This window comes from Chaetodon auriga, chromosome 14, assembly GCF_051107435.1.
Source record: "Chaetodon auriga isolate fChaAug3 chromosome 14, fChaAug3.hap1, whole genome shotgun sequence".
NCBI classification, from domain to species: Eukaryota; Metazoa; Chordata; class Actinopteri; order Chaetodontiformes; family Chaetodontidae; genus Chaetodon; species Chaetodon auriga.
Window position 1 is genome coordinate 4,910,449 of NC_135087.1, and position 23,146 is coordinate 4,933,594.

The 23,146-nt window shown below is 44.8% G+C and overlaps 1 protein-coding gene across 1 annotated transcript in view; it reads left to right on the forward strand.

Annotated features, from left to right (window-relative positions):
• Positions 1-866: 866 nt before the first annotated feature.
• Positions 867-23,146, forward strand: part of LOC143331573 (phospholipase D1-like) — a 30,582-nt gene continuing 8,302 nt past the window's right edge. Inside the window, exons 1-17 of the mRNA XM_076748589.1 lie at positions 867-1,036; positions 11,721-11,933; positions 13,310-13,479; positions 13,757-13,899; positions 15,118-15,229; positions 15,509-15,574; positions 16,550-16,608; positions 16,725-16,817; positions 17,554-17,706; positions 18,317-18,466; positions 19,162-19,245; positions 20,639-20,720; positions 20,909-21,019; positions 21,129-21,314; positions 22,280-22,493; positions 22,594-22,722; positions 22,977-23,095. Coding sequence (XP_076604704.1) covers positions 11,753-11,933; positions 13,310-13,479; positions 13,757-13,899; positions 15,118-15,229; positions 15,509-15,574; positions 16,550-16,608; positions 16,725-16,817; positions 17,554-17,706; positions 18,317-18,466; positions 19,162-19,245; positions 20,639-20,720; positions 20,909-21,019; positions 21,129-21,314; positions 22,280-22,493; positions 22,594-22,722; positions 22,977-23,095 — 2,052 coding nt within the window. The 5' untranslated portion in view covers positions 867-1,036; positions 11,721-11,752. The remainder of the gene's footprint in view (positions 1,037-11,720; positions 11,934-13,309; positions 13,480-13,756; positions 13,900-15,117; positions 15,230-15,508; positions 15,575-16,549; positions 16,609-16,724; positions 16,818-17,553; positions 17,707-18,316; positions 18,467-19,161; positions 19,246-20,638; positions 20,721-20,908; positions 21,020-21,128; positions 21,315-22,279; positions 22,494-22,593; positions 22,723-22,976; positions 23,096-23,146) is intronic.

The window sequence follows — 23,146 nt, forward strand, 5'->3', positions numbered from 1 at the left end:
ACACACACACACACACACACACACACACACACACGTCTTGTTTCCATCATTACTGATTACATTAGACAGACTTACATTCATTCAAAGTCTTCACAATAAAAAGTAATGATTTGTATTACATTGCCCCCCCCCCCCCAGTGTGATTGTGTAAACAGTCTACGTGTCTACACCCATGCACACACACCTCCTCACAGCTGTGTGGTTTTTGAGGGCTGCAGTACATTCCTTCATCCACAAGATGGAGGAAGAGCTCTCTCTTGATTTGTACTGTGGAGGTAAACGCTGGTTTGTGAGCAGCTGCCAAACTAATGAATGGTTCAGTTCTACAGGTGTGATATGAGAACTTTTCAGCATGTGTACGCAAAGATTCAGGTGGACATGCAGCTAAATCAAAGTCTTGGTATTATTATTTATTCTTTTTCTATTTTTTGTTTTTCATATTTTTAGATTTTTTTACTCATGTAGAACAATAAAGACTCAAAAGGACTCACATACATGCAAAGCCACAGGCAGTCAGACATGCTCATGAATACACAGATGTGAACAGACAGACAGACACAGGCAGGTACATATGCATAAAGCCAGAGAAACACACATAGTAACACAGAGGGAGAGACACACACACGCACACACGCACACAGCGCAGAACAAGAGACAAAACAAAGTGAGAATGTGAAATGATGAGATCACAGGCAGCACCAGTGTCAGTGTTTTCTCCTCCTCCTTCACCAAAAGTCCAGAAGTGTTTTTATCCAATGAGAGACGCCTGTGGGAGGAACCCGTTGCTGCGATTGGTGTAGAGTTTCAGAGACCCCTCCCTTCCTGAGGAGTTGGAGAGAGTTCACAGTTAGTTTTCTCTCAGCCACACTTACTGAGTTAGAGAACAGAGGGAGCAAAGGATTAGCTGTCTGCTGTGTGCCGCTGCACACGTCTCTGTGGTGAGAGTGAGCGTGTCTCAGTGCTGCCGTCCATTCAGTGAAGACAAGGGGACTGATCAGCAACCAGCATGTGGACTGCACGTCCACAGAAAGAGCAGGTTGGTAATGTCTCCCTCTCACTCTCTATTTGCCTGGGTGTCTGCTCTGTTCTATTTGCGTCCATGGGCTCGGGCTGGAGGGGGTGGGATGCGTGTCTCTGTGACACTCCTTGGGTATGGGTTGTCAGTGGGATCATGGAGAAGAATGTGCAGTATGTCAGGGTCTGCCATTATGCCTCCAGCTCCTAACAGTGGGCTGGGAGCAGCTCTTGTTGTCTTGCTGCACAGCAGATGTGTGTTTGACATAAGGAGGTGTAGCTGTGCCTGCTCGTGTGGTGGAGGTGACATTCTCGGTCCTGCAGTTCAGAGTGTTTACCAATGAAATGCTGCAACAGTTTGTGTGTTACCTGTTGTGTAAAACTGTACAGGTGTGTGTGTGTGTGTGTGTGTGTGTGTGTGTGTGTGTGTGTGTTGGCCTGCTGCCCCCCTTCTCACGCCCTGTTGTGAAACTTAGTTGCCTCAGCTGGAATGTCATGGGAAGACTGGAGATATTTTACTTCTCTTTTCTCTGCTGCTACCACCCTCCTCCTCCTCCTCCTCCTCCTCCTCCTCCTCCTCCTCCTCTCCTTCCTCTGTTGTCTTTGCAACTGAAACACATGACACTGACCTCTGGCACTGAGTAGTCTTCCTCCTGCACAGGCTGCAGCTGAGGCATGACCTCAATACTTTTCCGATGTGCTGACAGCATGCACATACAGTAAACTTTATCGCCGTTACTCCTGCCCGCGGCTTCGAGTGTGTGCATGTGTGTTTAACTGCATCGACCCATTTCATGTGTTGCAGTCCTGAGCTGTGGGTGATGCACGTCAATCATTAATCTGGGCAGTGGGAGAAGGTGAAAAGCTTTAGTCCGCAGCCACTGACCGTTCTTCAGCTGAAGACGTAAACTGAGCAAGAAGTCTTCATCTCAGGATTGGAAGGATGTCAAATATTTTCGGCGAGGCAGGCAGATTACTTATGTAAACTTATTCCAGATGTGCTCTTATAAGCAATGCTCTGCCTCATGGTGAACGCCCATCAAAAACCCACAGTTTCCAACCACAGCCTCAAATTTGTGGGTCATTCAAACACTGCTTTTAGCACACATGACATTGTTTCTGCAGCTTTCACTTTCAAGCTGCATCATAAGGCCGTTCATCGCTAATAGGGGAGGGGTTTCTGGGCCTCGAAATCCCAAACAGGGACAGACTTTTCTCAGTGCTGAAGACAAATGAAAGGTCTCTCGTGCACAAACTGTAGGAGACAGAAGAGGTTCATGAGATGCAGAAATCATGAAACCATCATCAGCACCTTTAGTTTGCCAGTATTTGTAAACTCTCTCTGTTTTTGAATCAGAGTGGTTTCGCCTGTATACAGTCCCAGTGTATTGTGTTACGAGACTTCAGAGATCGAGGTGGCAGTCAGGTGACAGCGTTGTCTTCCAGACTTTAAAGGTTTGGTTCACCCAGTTCCAGAAATCATGTTTTACCCCTTGTCGTTAGTACTATCTAGTCCAGCAGATAGTTTTTGTTCAATTTGCAGAGACTCTGAAATTTCTTGTGTCCCCAGATCAGTGGAGGTAAACGGAGATTTCTTCAGAAACGATGCTCTCGTTACTCTGTTTGACTGTTCTTAAAAGTTGAAGATCCAGCGAAGCCTCTTCTCACCTTCTTTTGATTAACTGGTTTCTGGGAGAGCACGAAGCTGCTGAATTTTTAAGACGCTGCTGGCATCACAAATGAAATTCCATTCAGCTTCATTATATTTGGGTGGTGGCAGGAGTCTAAAGGACAGGTATCTCAACACCTGGGCAAAGAACGCCAGAACTATGTTCATGGCTACAAACTGCTGCAGGCGGTCCTCAGTGCTTTCGGTCCTGCCACTGTAATCATGGTGAGTCAGAGCCGCTTCGGTGGTCAGTAAAGTTATAGTTTGGTAATTTCCAGGCTCTAACTTGGCTGCCGTGCTCTGGCTGAGTCAGGCTTGGCTGAAAGAGAGAGAGAGAGAGAGAGAGAGAGAGAGCAGTTCCATCACTCCTTCAGTACAATGATGCCTTGTGTCGCCGCCAGCAGAACGCCACTCTGGCGATGATGACGATTGCGCCGTCTCCTTTTCTGGCATCTACTGTATGTCTTGCTTTCTCTGCCTCTCTGACCATCCCTATCCCCCTATCCATGGTGTGAAGGATTAGATAATAGGCAGCTTTAGTGTGGGCAGAGACAGAGAGGTGTCACAGACCTCTCTTGTTGCTTCTCTATCCGCTCCTCCCTCCATCTTCTCTCTCTCTCTCTTTGTACCATCTGCGCCACGAGGAGCTTGGCACCACACGAGCCGTTAATGCCAAGGTTTATTTTATCTTTATTGTATGGATGTGCGAGCGTGAGTGGTACACAGGGAAGATGTTTACATGGACTGTATGCATGGTGTCCGTACAATGAGTTGAATCATTCACTGTTTGCCAGAGCACTTTGTAAATGTCAAGCTTGTTATCGCACATCCAGGAATAGATGATGCATCTTACGAGTTATCTATTTTTCCTCACGCTCGGTAATCAGTGACAGCATCTCCGCCGATGTTGACATAGCCGTTCAGCCCGCCTCCGGTGTTCTCTTCGATAATTTGACACTTTTCAAACACGTATTGCAAAGCGAGCCCAGCGCGGAGGGACGAAAGTAGGAGCGCCAGCGGACGTTTGAAATGTGCAGAGTTCAGTTTATGGTGGAGATGACTGTGCATACATTTGTGGATAACACATTTTTGATGAAGGCTGTGATAAGATATGAGGATCGCTGTCTGATAGAGACGTCTGGTCAGAGGTGATGAAGAGCAGCTCTCACAGCATGACTTAAAAATAAATTCTGCGTTGGCACACTGAAACAGTCACAGCGACGGTCGGCGCCTTCCACAGCTTTATGATGAAATGCTGGAACTTTTATTTGTTGTCTTCACCTGTTCTCAACCTATCGTGTGTAGTTCCACTAAGACCAACCCTGTTTAAGAGCAAAAGGAGACGACATACACAGAACGAAAGCAGAATGTCGGTGTGACGTCCACCTTAGACCCCTCTACCACCAGGATGTCCTAAAGAGGTGGAGGAAAATCCTTTTCGTTATTTTATTGGAAATATAAACATTCCCCACCCAGCCTGGACAAAGCAGCTGTTTCCCTGTTCAAAGCATTCAGGCTTTGGTTTCTGGCCTCATGCAGTGAGCACAACTCAACTCTGGGCAGCAGCCGCAGCATGGCAAGTCAAGTAAATCCCCCAATCCTCTGTGTGTCTAGTTGTAAGAGTATAACTCGTGAGCTTGAGAAAAGGCAAGGCTGCAGCATGTATGATCACTTTACGTGCGGACCAATGGCAGTGCCTTCCCACACCGATCACAAACGTTTGGCAGTGAATTGGATTTTTTGGCTGCAAGACACTCAACTTCCTGACTTCCTGACTAATTTTGGACAGCTAAGAGAGTGATAGGGGATGCAGATTTCTTTTTTTCCGTCTGCCTGCCAGTACAGCCATGGCGACCTTGTCTTCGTCCCCACGTGTCCCTGCACTGCTGCAGGAAACTATGAACAAGACTCTGCCACAAAAACATAAACTAGAGCGCGTCTCATCTTCTTTTATTATCAGACGTCAGAGAGAAGTGTTTTATGTTACGATGAGTCTCAGGAGGGCAGTTGGAACAGTAGGTGCTGTAATGCAACACGGCTGCCCGTGAGGCACATTCAGCAGAAACGGGGTGAAACCTTTGTTCTATCAAGGGCCATTTCAGTTTTAATAACATCCGTCAAGGGCCTCACTCATACCCAGTTACTGAGCACGTACATGACACTGACCTCTGCAGTGACTGGAGCTGCTTCTCTTCGGTGATGTTCGATAGCGGTGATGATGATAAGTTTTAATACGAGCTGCTCTCAGTTTGAGGTCGTTTCTTTACAGCTCAATGACTTCATGCTGTTGCTCGTCAGGCACGTCAGCTGGTTCAGCATTAAACAGCGAATGTGTTAAATTCCCTTTGTTGACTTTTCATGTCCTTAAACCTCTCAAATGCCTGAAGGAGGTTTCACACTCAGCAGCATATTCAGATGTCGTAGCAGGCATTAGCTCTTGCACAGCAGGTTCCCACAGCTTGAATTTCACTTCAGTTGTGTTCAGATGATTTCAGCTCTGACTCGTCCTTCGCTTCAACAAAATGTCCATTTCTCTTGGGAAGCCCGACGCGCCGCATCTACTTTTGTTCTGCTGACAGGCACCATGAAGCACTGATGTGATATCAGCTGCTACGTGTGTTGTGTTCAGGGACCACTCGGATGAATGTGTTTAGTCTACCATTTTATGTTATTTTCTTTATTGCTGAAAAAAGTAATTGCTTTTTTGTCTTTATGAATTACCCCTTGGTCCAGATCAAACAGCCTCCAGAGGCCAAAGGTTTCCCACCGCGAAGCTAAAACGAACGCGCCTCATCCTGCTTTGTTCTTCCTGCAGCTGTCTCAGAGTGATGTGAATGGGTGAAAATGGGTGTGAGAGATTAATGAATCAACCGTGCGTTGAATACAGTATTGATTGTGGATTAACCTTCTGTAACTCTCAGTTATTATTAAACTTTCTAACAAGTCCCCATTTATAAGTGGTCACAGGCTTCTCGCTTCCTAACAGGCCATCAGCAAAGGTTAGTAAGTCATCTGTAGTTATAAATCCTAAGACGCTAACATTCAAAAAATAAATCATAGCTTAAGTTGTGAGTGTTAAAGGAGTGGTTTGACATTTTGGGAAATATGCTTATTCGTCTTCTGGCGTAAAGCTACTTGAGAAGATTGATACCGCTGTCACGTCTGTCTGTTAAATTATTTAGCATTTCCAAAGCTTTTTTCAGTCTTTGTGCTAAGCTAAGCTAGCTGACAGACATGAGAGTCTGTCAGAGGTCCAACTGTCCATCGGAGCGGCTCATTTGATGAAATGCAGAGCTGAAGATGAGCTGAAAGAGTTTAAAGAGCTGAAGACGAGGCAGGTGTGCTGCTGGGGTAGAAAAAACATCAGTCAGAGAGAATATTCACAACCTGGTTGTAATGATTTATTACTTCTGTTCATAAAGCCTCGAATTAGATCTTAAACAGAACCCTTATTAGACAGTGGTACCAATATTTCTCCAGTGGGACATACGTCTCTCCCAAAACACGAAATCTGAGTTAAAATCACTTCTCCAGTAATGGATTTGGTCTTGATAGAACGTATGAAGGTTGGTTCCTGCATGAGAAGTGTAGCAATATGTTTTAATGGCTCTCTCGGGCAGGGTGAGAGACTAAATTTCCCATGTGTCACATGTTGGGAAGATTGACGAGTGCCCGCTTTGCTTTTATGTTGATCATTTTTCTCTCTCGCTGCCACTCTGCGCTGAACCGCCGCACTTCTTCTCCCACTCATTCTTTCACTTCTTCATCTACGAGTTCACAATGCGTCGATTCCATCTAATTGACATTTAACGGGGATGCTAGCACACGAAGGGAGAGGCGGACGCTCTTAGCTGCTTCTGTTGATATTTATATACAAAGCAGCTCGCTGGCTGTTAAAACTATCGCCATGACAACAGGACAGGAAGCAGGAAGTAGGCAGCGTTCCATTGGAATGGAGTCGAGAGATAACGCCTGCGAACTCCGAGTTCCACTGCGTTCTCATCATCTCTCTGCTCGCCTCCCGTCAGGTCGCATGCTGCAGACACATGACCAGCGCTTTCGTGCACGTATGTGTGTGCATATGTTTGACATCTGAGTCTGCACAGGCAGGCGTTCAGGCCTCTTTCAGCATTCCCAGTCCCTCTCCAGTTATCCTCTGGGTGGGTCAGGCCCGTCGGAGGGTCATGGATATTCTTAGAGCAGTGAGATAAGTGCACTGTCATAAATACGACGTCTGGAATCTAAGATTTCATTCACTCCCCACAAAAGTTTAACCAGAGATGCATCCTGTGTTTCTACCTAGACTGAAATCACATTTGTTATTAATGATTTAAACAAAAGATGAACTTTTTCTGTAGGAATGAACATTTTGTTCCTTTTTCTTTGATCTATTTTCCAGGTGTACAGATTAACCAACAGACTTACACAACTGCGTGTTCTTGTATTTCTCCTTGAAGGCTAAATACAGTACAAACTTTATTACAGCATTATGTAATTTCCATGCAACAACATTCATTCATTCATTAGTATTCATTCAGTTTTTTGACCATCATGAATGATCAGTGGGAAAATGTGCACTCTGTATGAGCATGACTCAAATACAAGCCCTGGTGGTCTACGGTGTCACGAGTCAAGGAAGTCTGGATTTAAGTCGTGATTAAGGTCTAAAAACCACAGATCTGAACACAGAACACATTTCTTCACTAACCTCTGTTGTGTAAAAACTTAGTAAGGGTAAAGGTGTGATGGTCAGACAGACATTTTTTCAACCAGGGCTCAATATTAGCCCACTAATATTGCTACCCGCTAACGAACTTGCTTGCAAAGAGTTCGGATCAGGCTGCTTGAAGTTTTGTTGGATCTGGATTAAATGGTTTTTCAGCCCGTTCAGACCCTTTACTAAATATGTCCAATGAGGATGGAATAATTCAGGTGTCGCTTCATTCTCAACTGTGTTCACTGTCCTGTCCTCTCCGTACAAAATGTGACCAAGCACAGGGAGATACTTAGAGCCACCGCTGACTCAGCGAAGGACAAACATGCTCCGCTTAGGAATGTGAAAACACTGCTTTTATAAATAGTCTTCAAGAGCTGTTTTCTATTTCTGTAGAATGGCGGCACATCAACAGAATTAGCATTTATACAACAGTCTGCTGAAGACGGTGGAAAAACATTAAAGTCCCGCAGTGAAGTGATGCGAATCATGACTTCAATCTTACAGAGGCGTCCTTATTTAAGAAGCAGAGTGAGAAAATGATCGGATGAATGAAGAGATAAACGCCTTCACAGGCAGCAGGCAGCGTGCAGCGACTGCAGCTAACGGCTGACTGATGGTAACTCTCCGCCGTGTGAGCGTGTTGGATCTTGTTCAGTGGAGTGGGAATGTTTACCGTCAAGCTGTTATCTGTTGGTGTACGTGCTCGTGTGGGATCTACTTGTCACAAACATTTTTAGCTCCAAGCAGGAGAATTTAGCACTTTGCGGGGTGAGAGGTGCTGCGTACCTGTTTCTCACTGATTCTCAGGCGGGGTTACACAGGCTCAGATGTTAAATTTAGGTGTGATAGACAGCTGTTTGGACGTGCTAGTCAATGGAAAGACCTTAAAGGTGAACCTCTGGAAGAGAGTGTGATTTCTTCTGCCTCCACTGACTCAAAGGAAACTAGTCCCTTTGTTCTCCTCTTCTGTCTGTCTCATGTGTTTGTGTTGCTCCAGTCCCGACATGCCTCAGAGAAAACGTTCTAGAAATCTGATGAATCACCGAAACCTCATCCTTTAGTGCTTAACCTAAGGAGAAACGAAACACTGCCTCTGTTTACAATTCTTCCATAAAATGGCGACAGTTCTTTAATGGCTCCACTTGTAACTTTTTATACATCAATACATCATCAGCGGACTTTTTTCTATCGTTCTGTCACGGCTGTGTTATCGTCCTCTCTGAAACTTTAAGCAGCGTTTCCAGTGAAAGGATATTTTCTGTCTGATTAAACCAGACTGCTGTGAAATGTTCCCCTCATTGTTTCATATGAATGCACACATTTTGGATCACTGGGATGACATAGCAGCGCGTGAACACACATATTTACACGCTTCCTCTCCAGAATAAATCTTTTTAAACATCAGGCCTTGTTGACGTTGTCTGCAGTAGCGTTAATTATACCTCGATTCCAAGCCGCTGTGTAAAATGCAGGTAAAAATAGAAGCAATCATTCGCAAAGAACAGCTCACAAAGTGTTCCCGAGTCCATGTAGTGATCTCCTTCATCCAATCATGTGTTCACAAAGTGGTGAACCTCGCTCCATCCTCACTACTGAACGACTGAGACTTTCCAGGATGCCCCTTTCATACCCGATCATGATACTATCACCTGCTACCAATCAGCCTGTTTACCTGTGGAATGTTCCAAACAGGTGTTTTTGGAGCGTTCCACATCTTTCCCAGTCTTTAGCTGCTCCAGTCCCAACGTGTTTGAAACGTGTTGCTGCATCAGATTCAGAATAAGCAGATATTTACAAAAATCAATGTGAAAGTAAATTAAATATATTGTCTTTGTACTGTTTTCAGTTGAGTATGTGTCAAAAAGGGTTAGCAGATCATCACATTGTGTTTTATTTATGTCTTACACAGCGAGTGTCCCAGCTCTTCTGGAGTATGAGTTAACAGTATGAGACAGTAAAAATAATTGAGTAATTAAGTAAAAATATGGGATTCAACATGATGGACTGCAGGAAATGATGCTGTTATGTACTGCAGTTCGGGAGTAAACAGACAAAAAAACTCCTTGAGTGAAATCTCTTTTCACAATCTCTCCGCTGAGTCAGCAGCTCTCTGTCTCTGCTTTGCTTTCTCCCTCTTATTTTCTCCTGCTTCATCTGGACTCAGAGGGCGGTTTGCCAATGGACCTCATGCGTATGGGGTCGTCTGGATGGCTAAGCATACTGCTTGGTGGTATTTAGTGTCTTTCTGTGTGAGTGTTTTTTTCTGGATTTCAGCGGTCAAAGACTTAAAATGCAGATTACAGTGCAGCTGTTGGCTGCAGCGCTCTTATTTTCCGCTCCCTGCCTGTACCCTGTTCTCAGTAATGCAGCATTTCACGGATGACTGCTCTTTGTGCTAAAATGAAGTTGGAGCTGCAGTGTGACAAGCACACAAGAAGGATCATTTTTCTAACAGGTTTAACAGGTTTTTGCCATCTCAAGAAGTGGTTATCCTATGAAAGTGAACCCCTGTTCTGAGCTGTGTGCTTTGGTGAGGTTAGGCACAGTGAAACTAAAACACAGAACTGAGAAGTTTCTCCATAACCCTTTGTTTAAAGTCAACATCTACCAAACATCATGCTGTGTTAACATGCGTATATGCTCAAATATTTGCCTATAAGGTGTAGAGATGTAGTCGTTGACTGTGTTTATTCATGGTGTCATGCACAACCGCTATAACTAACGGTATGTTATTGTTGCATGACTGCACAGTTGTGGGTGCATGCCATTTTTAAAACTCATTTTGGGGTGTATGGCTGCCTGTAAGCATGTGTGTGTGTGTGTGTGTGTGTGTGATGCCCGGCTTTGTGGGGTTTTACTCAACATGGTGTCTTACACAGAAAAATTACATCATTGCATTGTTTCGTCAGCAGCTCCACCTCCTACGGTTGCAGTCGGTCCAGTCATCCTCAGACACACTAACAAAACACCAGACCACATCATTTATGAAGTAATATTTGGCAAAGATGTCACAATCGGGATTTTTACAAACCTCAATCGAAGAAAGAAATGAGCTACTGCAGCTTTTGCAAATTTTATTGCATAGACCAAAGTCTGCACAGTGGGATGAATAGGAGATGCAGAATATTTATTAGTTATGTAAAATTTATGATATTAGTGCCAAAATCTGTCTAATGTTAGCTTTTAATGTTAGAAGTACACTGCTCTATGCCTGTCTCGTAATTTTTGAGCCAAATTCCAAGAATACTTAGTCTCTTTTCACTTATCCTTTAATCATGTGAACTGATTTTGATGGGAAATTTTCTCATTTTGAATTGTATTTTGTGTCCTACACTTTAGGTGCTGCAGTGGGAGGTTGGGTGGGGTTGGGGAGGACGGGTGTGTGCGTGAGGGTGTGCAGGCTGCCTCAGAAAAGCTGAGGTAGCACAATGGCGTTCAGTGAATCACTGACATACTGGTTTTGATGCAGTCATAATCGCTACTAAAAAACTAAAGTGAATGACGCCCCTCTCTGTTTTAGGTTTAAGGGTTTAAAAGCTGTCCAACCTCAAGCGTGACTGCGAGAGAAAATCATCTGGTTGCAGCAATTCTCATGACAAACAACATTTTAACTTCTGCACGCAGGCCTGAGGTGGTGTCACAGAACAAAATGTACATACGTTCCACATACTGTGCGTGAAAAACTGCAAATGTTGCGTGAGAAAAATCTGGAAATGAATGGCTCTGGAGGCGATTACTGACTTAACTGACACAGTGGTTTGTCTGTAAGGACACAATACGAACATCCAGGCGGGTGCAGAAAGATAACAAATGCAAATGCTTCAAACAGGGTACGAGGGGTCGCCAAATAGTTTTATGAGCATGAAAATGATGGGATGGCTACACAGCAAGCAGATCTCAAGCCAGCTGAACACCTATGGGAGATCCTGGACCGATCTGTTAGCCCAAACTCTCCACCTGCACCATCATCAGAGCACCAAATGAGGGAATAAAATCATGGGCTTTGAGTGCTGCTGTGTCTTGAGCGATGACCTCATGCGACCTAGAAAGCTGTTCCAGCTGTGGCTACAGTTTGTTTTAGAGTGTGTTTGTTAATGAGACTGCATGCTTGTGGGGCCTTCAGGGACTCTCCTTTAATAGAACATCGGGGTCTTGTGTAACCGGACGTGATCGGTATGTGATCACTGGAGGGTTAAAGGTCAAGTGGCAGGCCCTGTCTGTGGGAGTGTGTGTCCACTCAACAAAGACACGCAAACACTCATTTATTCAGCATATAGAGTGTTTCACTTTTTGGAAATGATCATGTCTCCTCTCCTCTAGGCTCGCCCTGCTCTGGGGGCTAACTGCTGAGCATGCTGGGTAAGGCTCCTCCCACGACCAGTAGTCTCAACCTGGTGACATCTGAAGTTTCCGACGTCACGGCGAACCCGGACGAACTTGACGGTATCGATATGGCCGACCTCGTGGAGAGCCTGGATACCAGAGAGCTGGACATAGGCGAGGCAGAGGAGACCGACTACGATGGAAGCTTAGGTGTGATTTCACCCTCATTTCTCCCAAAAACAAGACGTAAAAGAAAATCTAACAGCAAACAAAGCAGATAACCCTGAGTCACACAAACACATGCTGTAGGTGTGATCTGGAAACACAGTATGAATGCTTGGCAAACCCACCAAAATCCAATTATAACTGAACAAAGCAGCCGGTTTTTATAGTGATAAGAGATTAAACTTCCAGGAAACTCAACTTGTCAGACTATGAAGCAGATTCATTGTTCAGGAGCAGGATTTCTATGGCCACAGAAGCCCAAAGCAGTAAGTTTGTCACTGTCTTCTTAGGCTTGTACCTGGGATCATGTCGGGAAAACTGAAGCTAGGCTAAGTGGGCTCAATCAATCCAACAGTGCGAGAGCATGAGGGTGAATCTTTCCTAGATCTCACAAACTTTACTGGAGAATAAACCGAAACATTTCGACCTAACGCTGCAAACTAGGCAGACATAAAAGTCCTGAACAAAGGCTGACTTTTTCAGCGATGCAGCCTACTTGCTCCCAAGCAGCCTGAGCTACTCCTACATGCACAAGCAGAAACATCACACTTTCTATGAAGACTGCTTCTACGGTGCATTATGGGGGTATCAGAGTGAAAGATCATGCATTCATGATGCCTCAGACGTCACTCATAAACACACACGATGCCCTCTGATGCACAAGATCAACAGTCCTGAAATGTGACTTTAATGAATTATAACTTATGCAAGAGTCTTATGAAATGTAGAGAATTACAATGTGTGTGTGGGGGGTTTGTAATGGCTGCAACTGTTACAGGGGCGGCATACCAACTCATTCATAGCGATAATAAAGCTTGAAGTAACACATTTATCATATAAGTTTCGTAGCTTGTGGTTCCATTCTTCATTCAGACAGATTTTACTTTTCTCTGCACTTTGGCGTCATACATAATAATCACTTGTGATGCAGCATGGATTCTTTAAAATGCAGGAAAATGCAGTGCACCTTACTTACCACCAACAGTGAAACAGTGTGATGAAGCATGCATCAATATCTGCTTCACTTCACTTAACGCATGCAGTGATCACTTATGATACTGCACGGACGATTAGCATAACGAGTGCTCTCTACAGGTGATTGATGAGGTCAGTTTGAGTGCAGGTAGTCATAACATGTCAACCTCTAGTTCAACTAGTGAAGAGCATCCATAAGACTCTTGAAGTTATAATTCATTATGACACACGTATGATGTTTCATGGGTGTTGATATGATGCATCAGAAAGCATCGTGTGTTTATGAGTCTGGTAAGTTGCTGTGAATGCCCCCATAATGCACTATGGATGTGGTCTTCATAGAATGGATTAGCCACCATGCTCACCGCCCACCTCTCTTCTGTCAGGGGACTGTCGGATCCCGTTTTCAGCGGTCTATGCCACAGTGGGCTTTAAGGAGGCCAATGCGAAGGTCTACCTGCCCACTGTGCCCATCACTGCCCGGATCCTGGAGGTGGAGAGGTTCACCACCGCGCAGGACCGCTTCAACCTGTCGCACCACAGGAGCGTCAACAAGGTACTGTGCACGAGCACACACACACACACACACACACACACACACACACACACACACACACACACAGAATTTATGGCAGTTAAGACTCAGACATTTTATGTTCTTTCCTTGCACTCCTTACCTTTTCTTTTTTTTATCAGATGCTAATTTTTGCTTCTGAAATAACCATTTCTAAATCAACTAAAATCACTAACTTACCCTTCCCCTAATGTGGTGTGTGTGTGTGTGTGTGTGTGTGTGTGTGTGTGTGTGTGTGTGTGTGTGTGTGTGTGTGCAGTCTCTGCCAGCAGTGTTTAGGATTGAGCTGAAGCACGGCGAGTTCACCTGGGTGGTTAAGAGGAAGGAGAAACATTTCATGGAGCTTCACAGAGAGCTGAGGACGTACAAGACTTTCATGAGGATACCGCTGCCGTCACGCAGGTTGGTGCACATGCACACACACACACACACACACACACACACACACACACACACACACACACAGACGCACAGACTTACCCTCCCACACACAAATGCAAATGTGCAAACACTAATGAACACAGCACTGATTCTGCACTCTTCTCCTGGAAATTTACCCTAATATCAACATTAACTCTTGACTGCTCTCTACACACTAAATAATAACTGGAACCAGAGGACAGTTAGCTTAGCTTAGCAAGAAGACAGGAAACAAGCGGAAACACCTTACCTGACTCTGCCCAGGTCTGATTTATGAGGAACTTTGTGGTGGTAATTAAAGCCATAATTTGTTTGTATCTGCTTCAAACTAACTGAAGTAGCTTGTTTAAACTATTTAAATGATGAATACATGTCTAGGCTAGGAGTAGCATCTTGGGATAATGCGTTTCCCCATTAGACGTGGACATGGATTCCTGCAACCAGGACAAATCCAGGAAGTCTAATTTGGCCTAAAACCCACCGTTTATCATTTTTACATTTCTATTTGTGTGCGGCAGCATGTTAATTGGTAAAATTTGGAGCTGATGGTGGGTGGATTTTTAAAAAGTCTTTGAGCAGAGCCAGACCAGCTGCTGGTCTTTATGCTAAGCTAAGCTAATCGCCTCCTGGCTCTAGCTTCTTACAGACAATTAAATAAGTGGTATCAATCTTCTCAAACTACAGGTTTCAGTGTATTAATCTGCTGCTTCAATAATCTATGAATTATTGCGTAATACTCTCTACAGCTCGGTGGTACTCTGACATTTAAACTCCCTGTTTTCTCCTTTTTCATTATTATTCTGTCTTGCTCTCTCCCTCTGCCTCCTTATTTCTCTCTGTGGATGTGCACACTTGAAAACAAAGGAATGCCACCCTTGGACTTTAAGAGGATTTACTTTCCCTCCTCCTCTCCCTCTTTCTCTCTGCCTGTCGGTGTTTTGCCTCTAAAATAATAAGTCTCCATGTTTTCAGTAAAATAAGTGAGTCTGTTCAATTTATGAGGGATTTTAGATTTGCTTGTCCAAACACCCGCTGGCGGGAAAGCACACAGGAAATGATGCATTTTAATTTCAGCGTTTTTAGCTTTCGGGCAGCGGTTGAACAGAAACAGCAATTTCCCAAATGTTGTTTGTCAAGTGCTCCGTGGAAAAGCGCCTTCGATCACATTTTAATTCACCGTTTTTTAATTTCCTGTCTCAGCCACACGGTGAGGAGGAGGACGGTGAGGAAGAGCGAGGTGAGGGAGATGCCCTCCCTGCCGCGGGGAGGGGGGGACGAGCTGGTGCGAGACGAGCAGGTGTCCAGCAGGAGGGTACGCCTCGGCAGCTTTTCCGCCCGTTTTCCTGCCTGGAAAATTTACTCTTGTCATAACTTCACTTTATTTTAAGGAGCTCTCCTGGCACTCGCTTGTTGCCATGGCATTTAACTGCTTGCCAGTATCCTCTAAAACCCTCTCTGACTGCCAGTGCGTGTGTGCGTGTGTGTGCATGTGTGCGTGTGTGTGTGTGTGCATGTCATATGTGTTGAAATGCATGGAGTTTGTCATTAAAATACTCACAGTGGCCAAAATACAGTGTGTGTGTTTTTACAGAGACAATTAGAAGACTATTTGAACAAGCTGCTGAGGATGGCCATGTACCGCAAATATCACCATACTGTGAGTAATCGTACTAAGCGCTGCGAGCTGTGTCACTTTAACTTTGCCTCATGATGACTGCCCGCCAATCTACGCAGTCAGGTTTGTGCTAATTACATGCCTATCATCAATATCTGTAGATGTGAGCCACATGTGTCATGTGCAGCGATGGAGGGAGGATTCAGATCCTTAAGTACTAATACAATAATGCAAACATACCCAATTACTAATAAAAGTCCTGTATTTAAAATCCTACTTAAAGTACAGAAGCATCAGTAAAATGTACTTATAGTCAAGTATGAAAGTTAAAGTGCTCTTTGTGTAAGCAGCATTTCACTGCTGTGGCTGCTCGAGGCGGAGCTGCTCTTAACTACTGTTTTATGTGAAATCTTAATCTGAAAAATAATAAATACAATTACCTCAAAATTAGAAATGCTTTCCAGCACTGGTCATGTCCGCTGCACTGTGGAGGTAAATATAATTAAGAGTGTTTTTCAGCATTTCACTGCTCTCTACCCTTATGAGGGAAGGTTGAGTGTTGACGCAGATCATCAGTGTGTTTACCCAAAGCACTGTGTGTTTCACGTCGACACATTTCCACTCATTTAAGCTGAAACACAAGAGTCACATAAAAAAAACTGTGTTGATTTACTGTATTTTTATTTAACTTGACAACACATGAGATATTTACTGCTCAGCATAATTAGCTTTACCTTTACTCTAAATTTCTTTATGGAGCTTTAAAACAGGCAATGCTATGATTAGCCGTAGCATTGTGCAAGCTGTGTGCTGCCGTGCATCATTCTAACGCATTAAAAGATCATATCGGAGGTGACAACACATGCTGAGGTAATGGAAGATGAGTCACAGGTGGACGGTGCGGTGTGTCTAATAGCCGTCTGCTCGCAGTCACATGTCAACAGTACAGTATGTATCAGGTTTTTTTGGCCTGCCTGTACAAGAGTCACTGTGTCGCCTCTTCCTGTCTATTCTCAGATGGAGTTCATTGACGTCAGCCAGATGTCATTCATTCATGACTTGGGGCCCAAAGGACTGTGAGTGTTTTCTGCTTCCCATCACTCATTTGCAGACTTCCACATGTCCCGTTTTGTTTTCTGCTCTCCGTACATCCCAGCGCAGAAGATATTTAACTAGTTTGTGTCTCTCCCAGCGAAGGGATGATCTATAAGCGCTCGGGCGGACATCGTATCCCGGGCATGAACTGCTGTGGTCAGAGCCAGGCCTGCTACCGCTGGTCCAAACGGTGTGTGATCACTTCTGTCCTTGTGTGTCTCTCTTCACCTTCGCCTTTGTCTTTCAGTCTTTTTCTGCTTGTGTCTCTCACGTGCTGATGGATAAAGAAGGTTTAAAGTTTAAATTTATCCTCATTATACTCGCAGCTCTCTTGCCATTTTGCGTTTTCGGCGTCGTATGATAATAAACGACGAATTGGAAGCAAGGATTAGCATTTTCTTTGAAACTGGCAAACTTGTCTGAATTGTAGGTGTGATGGATGCTACGTGCAGATTTCTGGCAGGAAGCTGTCTGACTGTGGGTGTTCAAACACAGCGGCTGCTCGTTGCATATTTAAAAACACAATACTGATCACGCCGTGATAAGCGCTGGTTTTGGCTATCAGAATCTCAGTAGCATCTTCAAACCAGCTGCATTGGCGCACGCTCGCCTCTCTCTTCATCTGTTTGTCTGTTTGTTTCCCTCTCTCTTTGTCACAGCCAAATCATTATGTGAGCAGGTTTTTTTTTTATTTATTTATTATTTTCTAAAGACAAGACAAAAAAGAAACCCACACGTTTGAAACCCTCGGCCCATCCACCTACATCCACATGTCGATATTCTTCCTACATCCTTTCTTTAAAACAAGAAATATAAGACAGTGGTCCACCGCAGTCAGCCGCTACTTTACACTGACAGACAATTCAGGAATCCTAATGATGGTGATGATGATGATGATGATGACGAGGATTGTGTGTGTCATGCAGCTGGCTGGTGGTGAAGGACTCGTGCCTGCTGTACATGAAGCCAGACTCAGGGGCCATCTCCTTCGTCCTGCTGTTGGACAAAGAGTTCAGCATCAAGATGGACTCCAAAGACACAGAGACCAAACACGGAGTCCGCATTGACAGCCTCTCCAGGTTATAATTCTGTGTGTGTGTGTGTGTGATGATTTGTAAAAGAAATCGACTTTCAGTTCAGCTTTCATCCCCCAGACAGCAGGCGTAAACCTGTTGCATCCATTTGTGGGCTTTATCTGGAGGTGGAACACGAGAGATCAATAGCAGACATGGAGGAAAACTCCCTCCCTTTGCTAAAATCTATCGCATTTCATTCAGGTTTGCTGCTTCTTCTATCTTAGGTGGCTTAGAGCATTTTTGTTGTCCAACTCGCTCTGAAAATGTCAACCTTTGTTCTCAAAAACATGAATAAATGATCACCAGTGGGCTCAAAAGTCACAGCTTCGTTGCTTAAAGCTCTTGTTAACGGTCTGCTGTTACGGGGCGGATTGTTTCCTTTAGCACCGTTTCATTACAGCTCTCGTAATCCAGGGTTTATTTTATTTTAGGAATCATTACCAAGCTCTGCTGTCCCATAAAATAAAAAAACACAAAGCCTGCTTTTATAAACTGACCAGCGGCGCCTCATTCTCTGGTGCTAACGTGGTTCAGCCCACAGCCAGTAAAATCTGTGTATATGTGTTTATTTCATATCTGTGACCGTGTCCGTCCGTGTGCGTCCTCCCTGCAGGACGCTGGTGTTCAAGTGCAGCAGCTACAGACACGCTCGCTGGTGGGGTCAAAGCATCGAGAGCTTCGTGAGGAGCCACGGGAAGGCTTTCCTCCGAGATCACCGATTCGGCTCATTCGCACAGGAGCAGGAAAACATCCCTGCCAAATGGTAAGAACGCCGGGAGAGGCCATTAGCGGAGCTGCTGCTGACGCCGGCGGCCGTAGACACGCAGAGTAATAAAAAATGCAAAGGTGGGTTATGAGGGGAACAAAGTTTTGCATTAGTTTCAAACTGCCATGTTTGTTTCTTCCTAAAGGCCTCTGTAGCGCGTCACGTTCACAGTTCTCTTCAAGAAAACTTGGAGAGTAAAATAAATAAAACTCACACATTTTCAGCATCTCCTCCTTCCCTCTGCCTTCCTGTTAGCCTCCACTGGTAACTATGGAAATGCCTGAGAGGACTGAGCAGTCGGCTCTCTCTTTCGGGTCTGGTTTTTTTTTTTTTTTTGTTTGTTTTTGCGCTCGCTCCCCCTCAGCTGGCAGATTCGGCGATATTGAATCACCCGTGTGATAACGTGATCATGTCGTTTCTGTGCCCGGCGTGGAGCCTGAGGGGAAGGCGTGCTCTGGTCATGTGAGCTAATAGAAAGACATTGTTTAAAAAACAGGGTGAGGCCCGGTGCTTGGAAGGTGCGGAAAGTTTGGGAGGCTCTTTATCGCTCCTCTTTTTTTCCACGCTGCCGCTGACCAGGCTGTGGTTTTGTGGCAGTTTTAAGGCGAGCTCTGGAAAGTGAAACGTGTGTCAACACAAGCACACGTGACAGCGACGGCTGCTTTCACAACACTGTCATTTCTCCCCTGCAGGTATGTGAATGGAAAGACCTACATGGAGGACGTGGCTGATGCTTTGGAGGAGGCTAAAGAGGAAATCTTCATCACAGACTGGTGGTGAGTTTCAGTGTAAAAGTGCACAAAGATTTTCAGCCTGGTATGAGACCCCAGGAATAAACAGCTCAGTGGGCTTCATCTGTCCTGCTTTAACAGCTTTAACATCCAGTGCAGCCTCAGCTCACACCTCTGTGCTTATATTACTGGATGTATGGTGTGTGATGTGGATATGTTTGTGGGTTCTTGAATAAATGTCCCAAAAGATGAATCTCAAAAGAGCAGCCTAAGGTTGTCTTCATGGCTAGAATCATGTGATACACACACATATCAGGTATCACTATCACTTATCCATCTGTCTTTGCACCTGTAATAGTGTGTTTTATCACTAAAAGCTGCAAAGACGATGGAGGTGATGCTGTAAAAACAGTGTCGCACCGGCTGAACGTGCTGCAGAATAGCTGCAAAGGCTCATTTCAGTAGTTTGTTACACGCTCAGACCTCCTTCACGCTCCAGCCAAAGAACAAGCAGACAACTTGACACCCTCATACCCAGTTTGTGTAGTGCATGCTGTTGCACATTACATTATGTATTACCCACAAGCCCCGGCTCTCATGCAGGCAATACAATAGTAGTGGCTCTAATTACAGCCTCATCCGCACACCCAGAATAGAAATACACTGACGGAAAAACACAGTCTCCATATAGTCTCTCCACACTTCTGCTACACCCTCCGTGTCTCGCTCTCTGTCTCCTTGAAAGTAAAGCCGTGCCGCCATGCCCGTTGCATGCGTGCATGCGTGTCTGTCTATATCTGCCATTTTTTAGTCAGGTAATCCAAGTATGTGATGACGTTTAGAGTCAGACATGTAAGATGAAGTATACTCTTCACCTGTAAGTGGTATATTACAACCGTGCAGTCTGAAGATCAACCCGCTGCTTTGCTCTATTTTATCTAAAGATCAGTCTTATCACGATGTGACCTTTCAGATCTGCAGTATTGTTCAGTGTCGCCTTTCCAATGGGAAATAAACACTGTACTTGTCTCTAGACACAGTTATAATATTCTTGACAGTGTAATTACAAATGTAATAGTTTATGGTCCCCGGTTGCCAAATGCGCAGCAGCGCGACGTGGCTGAAATCCCTCAGTTCCAAGGCAGTAATCACCGGGCTTATAGTCTTAACCAATGAGGTGTCAGCCTGCGTGATATTAGCCAATGACACTGTAGACATGTAAGCTCAGGATGCCGATGTGAGTGACTCATGAGAGTATATTATTAAGTCATGTCTATCATGTGTCCAGTGTCAGGAGCTCTAAAGAGTGAATGTAAACATTATTCTTCTGCATCTTTAAATGATTTTTTTAAGTAATGATGATGCATTCGATTGTTTTCTGATTCTCTTAATACCTGAAAGTTTCTTCCTTCCTGTTTCTGTCTCTCTTTTTCATCAGGCTGAGTCCAGAGATTTTCCTGAAGAGACCCGTGGTGGAGGGAAACAGGTGGAGGCTAGACTGCACCCTCAAACGCAAGGCAGTAAGCAGGCATTAGATCATGGCAGAATTCTTACACCCCGAGAGACTAACTATTCAATTTCAAGTTATAAGAATGATGTCACATTAAATAATTGTTGTATTAAATAAAAACGATTTGTACTCTGTTGAATCCAAAGAAATATGTGAGCAGGTTCTTAAAGTAGTTTTTTCCTCTCTGTCTCTCTACAGCAACAGGGAGTGCGGATCTTTGTGATGTTGTATAAGGAGGTGGAGCTCGCCCTGGGCATCAACTCGGGCTACAGCAAGAGGACTCTCATGCACCTGCACCCCAACATCAAGGTGATATATGCAAAAACCAGGCTGTCTATTGTAAACACATTACACATTGTATTTTGCATGTACTGTGTATTTGAATCCATGCGTGCTGCTTTTCATGTTTATGGCTCAGGTGATGCGTCATCCCGACCACGTCTCCTCCTCCGTCTACCTGTGGGCACATCACGAGAAGATCGTCATCATCGACCAATCTGTGGCCTTCGTGGGCGGGATCGACCTGGCGTACGGCCGCTGGGATGACAGAGAGCACCGGCTGACGGACGTCGGCAGCGTGACGCGCTCCGTGGCCCTGGAGCAGGTCTGAAGCGCTCGAACACACGAGCACACACAAGTCATTAAAACGGCTTGTCGGCAGTTTGGAGTTATTGGCAATAAATGTGGTTGACAAATGGTTCAAATATGAGGAGGAGAGAGGGAGCGGAGATGATTTCATTCAAAGTCAGCCAGTGACAGACTCAGTGACAGCCTGCGGACACGGCGAGTGTGGATGAGTTAGATTAGAAGAACAAACACTTTCACAGTGGCAGCTCTCGACTGGGCCTCTTCATTTTAATGACACACGTGCAGTACGAGCGCACACACATTCACAACTACACAAGCACATGCTACACTGCTGACCTCCAGAGTCAGCATATTTATTTACATAATAATAAGTAAGATTTTCCCCCGTTTTCCCCCTTTCAGTGACCCTCTGCAGCCGCTGTCTGGTGAATTTCCACCTGTTTTGTAATCAGGGTCTTATAATATTAGACAGTGGCTGCTTTCCATGAGAAAAGCTCATATTTGTAGTTCCCAGATGATAAATTGCCAAACTTTGTGGACACAGTATTTTCCTAGTCTGTCCTCTTTTAAATGTCATTTAAAAATGCAAATTTTAAATGTGCTTTTACTTAATTAACATCTTGCTGCATATGTGTAATATATCTATTGTGCTATTGTTTTGTCATTTTAATATCTTACAATATACTTTATTGTCACTTTGATACACACACACGCAATAACTTAAATGTGTATTGACAATCTCTCTGTCATTTATGTTAACAAAGGTAGACTAACTATGAGAATTAGCTGTCAGAATAATAAAATTCAATTCAACAGCACCACAGTCTACCTCCAAAACTGTCATAAAGTTGAATGAACATTATCACCTTCATGAAGATGGGACTTACTGTAAGGTGTTGCATTGAACTGCATTAGTTTTAGCTAGGTGTGGCTAACGAACTAGCAGCTGAGCGTGCATCCCTGCTGTGTTCATGCACCCAGGCTGGCCCCACCAACACTCCGTCCACGAAGGATGTGACCTCCGTCGACGGCGTCTCCAAGAGCAATGGACGAGGGACACCGCCCATTGATCCGGTGGACCTGCCCAAGCTGAAGGGGATTGGACGCAACAGGAGGGCTCGCTTCAGTCTGTACCGACACCTGCACAAGCACACTGTGCAGCACGCAGACAGCGTCGACAGCGTCGACAGCGCAGGTGTGTTAACGCGAGAAGAAAGCGGGAAAAAGTGTGAGCATGGTGGGATATGAATTGGTATGCGTGTCTTCATTCTGTGTGTGTGTGTGTGTGTGCGCAGGAAGTGGCTCAGTGCGAAGCCTGAAGACAGGTGTTGGAGAGTTACAGGGCAACACTCGCTTCTGGCATGGAAAAGACTACTGCAACTTTGTCTACAAGGACTGGATCCAGCTGGAGAAACCTTTTGATGGTCTGGTGCACGCACGCACACACACACACACACACACACGCACACACACACATATGCTCACACACACTCTTAGTTATGTCTTAAGGTCTAAAATTATTTTCCTTATATCCCCACTTAATATCAAGATCTTAATTTTTCCTGTAACGCCAGTTTTGATGAAAAAGTAACACAGAGTGAAACCAAGTAACCGTGAACACTTATTTATTCCACCTTCTCCTCTCCTTCTGTCTTCTTGCTGCCTTCCCTCCATCCAGACTTCATCGACAGGTACAAAACTCCCAGAATGCCTTGGCATGACATCGCCTCAGTGGTTCATGGCAGAGGTGCCCGGGATGTGGCCAGACACTTCATTCAGCGCTGGAACTTCACTAAGGTACAGCACACACACACACACACACACACACACACACACACACACACACAC